The sequence below is a fragment of the Cornus florida genome, unplaced genomic scaffold (genome assembly GCF_030987335.1).
Source record: "Cornus florida cultivar Cherokee Brave unplaced genomic scaffold, ASM3098733v1 CherokeeBrave_3.0.0_Hap2_Chr05, whole genome shotgun sequence".
Lineage (NCBI taxonomy): Eukaryota > Viridiplantae > Streptophyta > Magnoliopsida > Cornales > Cornaceae > Cornus > Cornus florida.
This window is the reverse complement of record NW_026775575.1, coordinates 88,370,265-88,381,272: the sequence shown is the minus strand read 5'-3', so window position 1 is coordinate 88,381,272 and position 11,008 is coordinate 88,370,265. Positions and strand designations below refer to the sequence as shown.

Here is an 11,008-nt window from a genome sequence, read left to right as displayed (position 1 = left end):
TTATTGGTTGTTGAATCATATGTGACCTTGTAAATCATCACCACGCGCTATGCTACGCGCGCTTCTGTTAAAAAATATATCAGCTTTTTATTTATTTTATATTTTAGGGTAAAGTGAAAAAAATAAAAATAAAATTAAAAATCCTATTATATACAAAAATGTGCAAAAACTCGGTGTTAAGAAAAAAAAAATCTCTACATTTTTAAAATTGAGTAAATAAAGATATTTTCTCAATTTAAAAAATAAAATGCCTTTAAAACAAAATAAAAAACATTTATATATGCAAATATTTTATTATGGGTGTTTTGAATTTTTTTTTTTTTTTTTTCCTAGTTGGGAAATTCACACACACTGCCTCCATTGAGGTTCGAACCCCTAATCTCTCTTTGGGAGGTAAGAGCCTTATACCATTAGGCCACAAGCCTGTTGGTGGTGTTTTGAAATTTTTATAAAACAGTAAGGCACAATTTGCTACAAATTTTCATATTATAAAAATTTATATACACATTGTAAATAGTAAGGGATTTCTTGCACATTTTTTTATATAAAAATGGTTTTTTGTACTCCTATTTTTTTATTTTAAAACAAAAAATCAACTCATTAGCTATGAGCCATGTGGCCCACGTGCATCATATAGTAATTTGTAAGAAGAAAGGGATTTTTTTGAATATTATTTAACCACTATATATCTCTTCTTGTACAAAACAAGTTAATAAATTAAATTAATCTTCTTTCAATTATATTGGAAAGATATATTGATTCTCTATTTCGTCTAACTTTGAATCAAAAAAATCTTTGTTATATTTTATATTTAACTTGTATAATAGTATAAAAATAAAAATATAATGTTATATTTTTATTTTAACTTGTATTGATAGTGAAAAATATAAATAAAAATTCTCTATTCATCAATGCCATAAAGTTAATGATAATATAAATATTGCATGAAACGGCAAGTGCAACTCGCATTGTCTAAAATTCGAAGGAGTACACTTTGCGTGGCTATGTTTTTCACACTAGATATAAAAATTCGGAAGGAAAAAAATTAGGAGAAATCCAAAATATTTTAATTTGAGTTTCTATCAAGTCTCACCTTTGATATATAAATAATGCACACCCATTAATATTGATTGGGATAATGATAAGATAATTAGAACACATTAATCATTATAATTAGAACACAATTTATATCACTTAATAGAGGATCTCACCCATGATTAACCATGAATGGTCCGGCAGGCCACATGGAAGACAAAGCAAAAAAGTTTGATTTGGTACTTTATTTATACAGTATCTAGTATGTGGGTTAAAGCATAACGTGTAATAATCGAAAGGGAATAGATATGAATACACTTTATTGTATATGATGAATCTTGAATACACTATTCTACTAGCAAAACAAAAAGAAAGAAGTTTGATATTAGCAAAAACATAAAAAAGATGCATCATGTTTTGGGTAAAAGCTGATAAATTCTTAGTTTGAAGGTGAGTTGTTGAAGTGCAAAAGGTAGGAGGAAGTTGATTTATAGCCAATAGTCTTACAAACCATATAATCTTTAATTCATCTTTTAACTCCCCTTAGAGCGGAACCTCTCATTTTTTTACATGGAATATTTAAAGAAAAATGATATATCTTCCGAATTCGAAGAATGTCAATCGGGGTGTTGTGAGTTGAGGTGCGAACTCCATTACATACAGTGACAGATCCAGAATTTTTTTTGAGAGGGGGCGTATTTTTAATTTGTGAGGGACAAACTTATATAGTGGGTTTATTTTTATAATTTTAATAGAGTTTTCTTCATAAATTTTTAAAAAATTAAAAAAAAAAAAATCAGTGGGGGCGAATTATAATTTTAGTGGGGCATCTTCATAAATTCTAAAAAATTGAAGTATAAAATGCGAAAAAAAAAAAAATGAAAATAAAAATCCATTGGGGCAAATTATAATTTTAGTGGAGACATATTCATAAATTCTAAAATATTTGAGATATAAAATGAAAATATAAAAAATCATGTGATTAAATTCACACCCCCACATATTCCTTATTGGACATCTAATCTTCCTTTGTCCACAATAAATACTCGTCTTTTATTGATTAAGAACGCCTTTGAGTTTCACAAAATTTACCATTTGGCACCAAGAATTTGGCAAAAGTATCATTATTTATCATATTATACACACTTCTTTTTCTTTTTTCCACAGGTAAATTTACTTCACACATGAGTTGCACTAACTTTCAACCTTTTTCCTGAAAAAAGTGGAGAACACGCCCCATATAATTATTTTTAAGGAAGTAGGGAAAGAAAAACCAATAACAATAAGAGAGGATGCATATGTATACATTTAAGGACCCATGAGGTTTGAAGTGTACCTCAGGTCCTCATGTAAATTATGCTGTTCACTACAATGCAAATAAAGATCAGTTACAGGGTACCAGAATATTAACCAATGCCCTTTTAATTCAATTCATGAGAATAGAATTGTACTTTTATGTTTGGCTTCAAGTACCAATAAAAAGCTATTACTGTGTTGCAGTCTCATCAGTGTAACATACATGAACCAACAATATTTTGCACAAAGTAACTGCAGCTGATATTATGCACACAGTGAGTGATTGCAGACTCAAATTCATGTCTAAACAAGAGATGCCAATGAAAGTTCAAATCAATGTTGTCAAAGGGCCAAGAAAGTGGTATACCATCACCACTCCAAACAAGAAATGCCAATGATATTTCAAATCAATGTTGTCAAAGGGCTGAGAAAGTGGTATACAATCTCTACTCCAAACAAGAGACGCCAATGAAATTTCAAATCAATGTTGTCAAAGGCTGAGCAACAAAAGACACTCTTTTAAAAGGAAAACAGTTTTGATAGTTGTAGAATGGCAAGTTTAAGAGCACCATACAATTACAACCTCTGCAGTGACATATTGTTGAATCATATGTAGTCACAAAAATAGGCTACCTTGCTAATTATTGGGTTCCAAATATATGTGAAGCCACATATATTCAAGCAAGTGCTTAAAGTTATTCAGTTTCTGTATGTAGATCCTCACATAACATGTAGACATTACAGAAGTAGAAAGGAGTAGGTGCAACCTGAAAATCATTTACTAGGTCCCAGCCTGAGAGTCTGTCAGAAAAAAGATGATATCTAAACTTCAGCTATGAGTTAAAAATCAGGTGTTTTCGATTAAATCCTTTCCAAACTAGATTCAACCTTATTCGATTGAATCAGACTGCCGCAATTTGTGAGCAAATTGCGGCAAGTTTGATACCAATTTTGAGTTTTGAATTTTCAGATACAGAATCAACATCAAGTTATTTCAATTCATGATCTCTTAAGAGACTAATCAACGACTATGATTCTAAATGAAATGTAACACTGCAATATTTTCTCACTTGCACCCGTGCACAGTTCCACATGCACAATGGAGAAAAATGACTAATATGATGACATGAGCTGAAATTTTGATTCATCGCAGATTTTTGATTCGTCAGAAAAAGAAGGAATTGAACAAGAATAACAATTCCAAAGTGTGTCGCAGACTGAACAGCAAAAATTGTCTAAGAAACTACTCCTTAAAATCAAGATAAAGAGAAACACATTTGAGGATCTGAGGTTAAGACATCTAGAAAAATGGATGCAAAAAAGGTATTGTTAAAACTGAGAAATTGCCGAAAAGCGAAAAAATTTACCTTGATTTGCCAGACTGTGTGACGCTTCTGGCAGTCATTTCTCTCTGAAGAACCATCTATACAGAAATAGTCACTAGAGCTGATCCAACTCCTTCACAGGTTAATTTGATTCCAGACTAAAGAAGCAACATTGATAACATCCCTGGCTTCCTTTTTTAATTTTACACACACAAACACACGCACGCACATATAAATATAAATATATCTATATATATTGTGTTGGTTTCTCTCAAGCTGCGAGTGTTCTTTTAGTTCAAGAGTGTGATGTGTTAGAAGCTTCATTGTAATATAAAAAAACAATTATCAAATTCCAATTCTATTGCTAGACAGTTAACATAGACAAACAGGACCATAGAGTCATCTGACAAGTTTATATTCTGGAATATAAAATAGACAGGTTGAATTCAGAAACTGATACTGATATGGAATATGAGTAAATGTTCCATACAAGCTTCTGCTTTTTTGCAGGGAGGAAAAAATATTATATATATACATATATATCCTAGATAGTTAACATATTTGGAATTAAAGTCATATGATAAGTTCTAATTCTAATATATTAAATAGACAGGATGAATTAAAAAATTGATGCTGATAGGGAAGATGAGTTAATGAAAATAAAATATTCCATTCAAACTTCTGCTTTTATGCATAGAGAACGAACAGATGACAGAAATGCAGAGAGTCCTGGTTAAGAAGAATTACCCGCTGTTCAGAACGGCGTTCCAAAATCAGCAACTTTGTTTAATTAACAACCTAGAGACAGCAAACAGTGTTCTCATGAAAGATGATCATCATCCCTCAAACGAGTGCCTAAAAACCTTGGCTACCAATTAATCAACTCAACAATACATAAAATGTAATATCTAATTTTTCTTGATTTTCAAATATTCTACAGGTTGAAATTAATTGAAGTTTCAAAAAAATACTCTTTTCCCAGGAAATTTTTCATAAAGTTGGGCTCGATTAAGAGTTGATAACTAATTTTGAAGTTTCAACTAAATCCTGTCTACCATCAATGTTCAATTTTTGGAAAAAAATAAAATAAAAACAAAAATAAAAATAGAAGGAAAGAATGCATCATGACAACTAAAATTGGGATTAGATAAATTTCTGTTCTTTTTTTTCCCTGAAAAAATTTCTGTTCTTTCACTTCACAGCACGTTGGCATAGAGATGGGGAGGGGAGGGGAGGGGAGAAACTTAATGAGAAAGCAAAAAGCACAAAAGAAGGGATGCTTCTAAAGTGAGAAGAAATAAGGAAAAAATATATAAAGGGGAATAACGAAAAATCAACACCAAAACTACCCAACTACAACCCAAAAAGGAGATTAAACATAAGCCAACAGAGACCAATAATAAAGACCACCATTGGTTTTCCAAAAAAATACTCCCCTTCAGCAGATTAGCCTTAGCTATGATTTTGGAGTCTCCTTCCACCAAAAGATATTTAAAATCATCATACAGCCCCGCTCAGGCCATACACAATGGAATCATAACACTCCTCTGTAAGACAATCACAAGTACCAAGAAAGACTGGTTCTCAAATTAATATGTAACACAATCAATTGACAGACATCAAAATTGTTTGAATATTTCATTTGCGACGAAATTGAAGATACAAACCACATGTTGTGAACTTGTTCAGGGGAAAGTCAAGCCGAGATCAGTGCTGTGACACCAGATCAGCCATTTTGGATAGATTGCACTCCACGAGCCTTCTTTGGAATACCACACACACTCTCTTTTCTGAACAGCTGGACAAACTGGGTCAAGCAAACGTGCCAGTAGAACAAGTACAGGCTAGATAGAGAAAAGATTGGCAAGGTAATGAGAAAAGAGAGAATGGTGCAAAAGAGCACAATAGTAACAAATCTCAAAAGCCACTGCTAGAAGTGTTGCCTGATCTAAGAGTACCCGTTGGTCCATTAGTAGTTTTGCTAATGATCCCCTTCCCAAAATACTCTGCAATCACAGAAAACCCATCTTTTGAACTCTTAACTTGATGGAAAAACCGATCTTGTTCCTTGGAATTCTGTTCCAAGCTTCTTTTCATTTCCAGGACAGCTCTGTACTCGGGAGCACACTCAGGGCATTCTTTTTCATTGTCACCCAGGCAACGCTGATGGAATGAGTGCATACACATAAAGTGCACAGCAGGAAGATCAAGGGTAAAAGTACATGCAGTGCACTTGCTAAGCTGGAAAATTCTCGCATTTGTCCTGAGATCCTGGATTTCCCTTCTCATTGTTAATGCTTCTTCCTGCACAATTAGGGGAGTGGATTAAGATTGCTCTCTTTTCTCACTAAAAACAAAACACCTTCATGGATGGTGATATGATGTGAAGAGAAATATATCACATTCCATCACTGATTAGAAAGAGTGAGAAAGAACGAAAAAATATTATTCCTGTGAAGTGATTCTCCAAATTGGACCAAGTTTATTTACCGGTCATCAAGAAGATCAAGAGCCCCACAAATGCATGTCTAGTAAGAACCTGGAAAAAATGCGCACAGTTTGATTGATTTCTTTGAACCCATTACTGCCTGATTATAATTGTTAAATATTTCGCAGAAAAGACTCACTTAACCTACTTAGGCAGCGCATAAGCACCCCTAGCATGTATTGAAGCAGGTGCTCTATTCAAGCCAAGGAAATAAATGCACACCATCTTTCAAAATGGTGGAATATATATTTTAAAGAGCAAATGTTTATGCTAGAAGGAAAGAAGGCCCCCACATCAATGCATACTACATTCCCAAGAACTCTAGCTTTTCAAATTATGAGGGGCGCAAAGAGGGTAATGTGTACAAGTCCAGTAAAGTAATACTCATTTGTACCACTAAATGGAAGATAGGGACCAATGTCAAATGCATACTACATACAAGCCCAAGTCAGTCAAATTAAAAAATTCCTCCCAAGATACTATATATTTATTAACAAGTGCTTATCATTGCAATTTGCAATCAAACTCTCTGTTAAGGCATTCAACACTGAACCTTTGCAAATGCCACAATAAGGTAGAATAAATAATTTATATTAATGAAGTAAATAAATGACAAAACACAAACCTGATACTTCTCAATAGCTCGGCGGTCCTCTTCAATCAGCTTTGATTCCTGTTCAAGCTTCCGAGCAATATAGTCCTTGATGACTGAGAGAGTTAGGCATGGATTTCTAGACAAAGTCTGAAGAACAATAATGGGGGGCAAGATGTCATCCCTTTCAATATAAGTCAAAACTTCCTTCACTTCTTTGGAACACTCTTCTCCGAGTTCACCAAAGTACTTCAATAGATCTGCCCAAAGAGAAGGATCGCCTCCCTTACCTGAATCCCCCAGCCTCTTGCAGCATGCAATCAAACCATCATGATCATGGGCCTGCATGTAGCAAGATATAACCTCTTTATAAAGTTTCATCTTCTCATAAAGATATAAATGTCCTTCTCTGAATCCATTCATTTCACAGAGAATTATAGCAAGATCAACATCATATAAAGGTTGTTCCAATTCAGCTGGCCATGCACTCTTAAGCAAGCGAAGCCCCTTCTGAAGTCTTTCCTGACGATCCTTCTCCTTATTCAAATCTTTGCGATCAGAAATTGATTTTCCATTGGACTCTGCTTTTGCCATCACAGTTTCTCCTGATGTTCTTTCTGCTCTGAGATCACGATCTCCACCAGATTCAACTAGTGAGATTGATGGGAAGTTCAAATCATCAGACAGGTACAACTCCAAGAGTGTGTTGTGAATTTCTACTTGAGCAGGTGAGTCCTTCACTTTGTTGGTGTATTTCTCGAGGAATTCCATTAGTGACGGTGGATGATGTATAAAAATATTAAGAAAATCAACTGGAGATGGCAACATTGATATGTATGTACCATTAGATATCCCTCTTTTGGCCGCTTCACCTTCCTCGGTGCAAAGCCTCATGAGTATTTCAATTGTTTCCACTGGTTTGTGCTCTATGAGAATCTTACCATACTCCTTCACTGTCAGTCCAGCCTGGCTTGGTTCAAGACTAGAAATATATCTCAAGGCTTCTTCATAACTACCCAGGTCTTCTAATAAGATTTTTAGGTACCATTCGTGCCTCCCAGCCTTTTTAGCTACATACATCGCATGTTCATGATAGTTGGCAGCACGACAGACTCTTATTGCAGTCTCCACATCAAATTTATGCTCCCCCATGCCATCTTCACTTTTAATGAACAAGTTCAGCTTTTCCACATCTTTCAGTTTGGTGTAACAGTTTAACAAAAGAGTGGTATGATCTTTAGAAGCAAGCCCCTTCTCATGTAATTTTTCCAAGTAATTAGTGAGGTTATAAATTCTTTGTGCATCTAGAAACTTCTGTATCACATATGAAGGTTCAAGGTGGCCAATGGTGTGGATGTACTGGGCCATAGCTTCATCATACTCTTGCTTGCCATATAAATGATCGCCGTACTTCCTCAGCACTTCAGCAGTAGCGGCCGCATCAGCTTGCTGACTCTGGACAAGATTGATTGCTACTGGATAAAGATTCTTCTTAAAAAGCATATCTAGCTTGCTTTCCATATCCTTCTCCCCAATACATAACGCTGATTTGTCTGTCATTATAAGTATTATGTTCCCCCATTCACAAAGCATGTGAGAAACTTCTTTAACCACTAAACTATGGGCAATTAAACGGTTTCTCAAGTCATAAATATTAAAAGTATTCTTGCCATTTCTTTGATCTGCAATAACACACAAAAGGTAGCCACGAAACCACCCAACGGATTTTTTCTCTCCCTCAAAAGCCCAACAAGGGCCACGACCATCAACTTCGTAGAAGTACACTGCCTCAGGTCGACCAACAATCAGCTCCTGATCACAGGACAACAATAAAATTGTCAAATGAACGGAGATAAACACAACACTCATCTTATGATAAAACAAATAAAAATCACCCCGAAAAACATACATAGCGATCACTCATCGCAATGCTATTAAAGTTGCATCCAATCTGATCTAGGGTTTGCCGACTAGGTGGTTCAGTCTGCAAACTAAACAAGCTCACTGCAGTTGGAGTTACTGCAAATAATTGAAGGGCTTGACCATCAACTCGGAAGCCCAGACCTGTGATGGATGACTGGTATTTGTCTGAATGATTATCAACCTGAAGCTTGAATCGTTTGATACGTTCACGTGCAATGTCTCCCTTGATGCAGTAAATGCAACCATTGTCCAACCCAATAGCTATAAGTAAGATTGGTGGAGCTTCCTCTAGAACCAAGAATGACGTAATCTGCAGGCACCAATTTCTTTAGAAAGCCATGTTCAGAGAGAGATAAATCACAAATCAATATTCCTGAACAAGTTATGTGAGACATTTTCGATGAAACACCTGCATTATAAGATGATAAATAAAATTATTAATAATGATAATTATAAGCAAGTGTAACAAGCACTACCTTTGCTTCAGGAAACTGATTCGTAAATATCCGCAATATTTGAATACACTCGGGACTTGATGTGCTGGAGCCTTCTGGCTGCATCTTATCGAGGTCAAAAACCTTCAAGCACATGGCTGACAGCCCTGTAGATATCTGTTCATCTTCTCCAACAGTTACTAGGAAGTTGCGTTGCTGATTCATCGACAAGAGATAACAATAGTTAGCAAAAAATTCATCCAAAATAAAGCGAGAATGCCAACTTAGGTCGACTTAAAATAAAGTTGACAGCCAACCCTGTAGTGAACATAGTTGCTAATTCATTGTTGGGGACCTGTTCTCTTGCTAAACTTTACCACTTCAGATATAAACTCAATCTATTTCCAATATCAACCACATGTTATGGGTATATTGCACTTCTTTTAAGCCTGCCATCACTAGTTAAAAAGTGTTTCAAACACATTCTCATGAAATAAACTAATCCACCAAATTAAGGAGCAACTTTAGACAAGGGGTGCGATTTGGACACCTAGGTGGGAAGGTGGTCTTAAGATGCATGAGAATCAGCCTATCCATTTCTTCATTTCTGCGTTAACCCCTTTGGTTCCTTTATTCAAAGTCCCAATTCAGGAACAAGTATCCCTAGCCTTAGTTCTTGCATCTTCCAATGAGATGGACTGTGCTATACTTCAAACAAAGTTTACAAACGACCTTGAAAAGCCAGTTGTAAAATAAGCAGCAGCTTACCATTTCTCACAAAACTGCCATTTTTTCAAGGCAGTAAACAAACAGCATTTTCTCGAGTTAAGAAACTTTTACTAGTAATTACAGAGGCAATCTCTAAAAATGATATTGACATAACCTTTCGATGATGAAAATCTTACAGATGACCTAGCCCCTTCATTTTTTCCCTTGTTTTCCTAGTTTGGATTCTAATTGAATTCAAAAACACCAACTTTTTTCTAGCTACATTTAAAATCCCTAAATTGTTTCCGTATAAGATACATGTATATGTGGGTCTATATTTAGTGTAGAAACAAGAACGAGGAACATCAAAAATCGAACTGAACGAAATTGAATAGCTTTGAAATTGGGGATCAAACCTTAAGCTGTTGAAGGAAGAGGACAGAGGAAGAGTGAGCTTGGAATCCATAATTGAATTTCAACCCGCGATCGAGCAGACTCACGTTGCCGTCATCGCACCCGACCACAATCTTGCCCCTTCCGCTCGAACAGCACTCGATTTTTCCGGTGACGTCGTCGGGAACAGAGCATTTTCCGGCGTATTTCTCTTCAAAAAACTCGAATTTTCTCCACTGGTACATCGTCAATGAAGTGTACCAACCGAAGATCGAACCCTAGAGATCGGAGGAATATAGTTGCCGGAGCTTAAAACTGCCCTCACTATGCATATATAAATATGTATATGTACAAGGAGTGGAGGGATCAATTGCTGATGAAGTAGAATAAAGCATGGACAATTCTACAAAAGTTGAAGCAAACTATCTTTCGCAAAAGCTGTTCTAGCCATGTCAATTTGGGAAAAGGACCCCTTGTTGATCAATTTTAATTAGGGGTGCATAGGGTCCGTTTCTGCGCCTTAGAACCGAACCCATTTTAACGGTTTGGACTTGAACCAAAAATTGAGACTGTTGAAGTTTGGAAACAAATTTAATCGAGCCAAACGGAAAGATTGATTCGATTCGATTATGAACCACATCTCCTTTTTCTTTTTTATAACTATTTTTTTTAAAACCGAACCCATTTTAACGGTTTGGACTTGAACCAAAAATTGAAACTTTTGAAGTTTGGAAAAAAATTTAATCGAGTCAAACCGAAAAGTCGATTCGATTCGATTATGAACCACATCTCCTTTTTCTTTTTTATAACTATT

General features: G+C 35.3%; 1 protein-coding gene across 1 annotated transcript; it reads right to left on the bottom strand.

The window, feature by feature from the left end:
• Positions 1–5,221: 5,221 nt before the first annotated feature.
• LOC132307451 (vacuolar protein-sorting-associated protein 11 homolog) lies at positions 5,222–10,756 on the bottom strand. The gene is made up of 5 exons (XM_059805218.1): positions 10,218–10,756; positions 9,136–9,309; positions 8,646–8,969; positions 6,770–8,548; positions 5,222–5,960 (listed from the first exon to the last, which is right to left on the bottom strand). Exons 1-5 carry the CDS (start codon positions 10,437–10,439, stop codon positions 5,574–5,576), a joined length of 2,886 nt encoding a protein of 961 aa, XP_059661201.1. The 5' UTR covers positions 10,440–10,756; the 3' UTR covers positions 5,222–5,573.
• Positions 10,757–11,008: the final 252 nt, after the last annotated feature.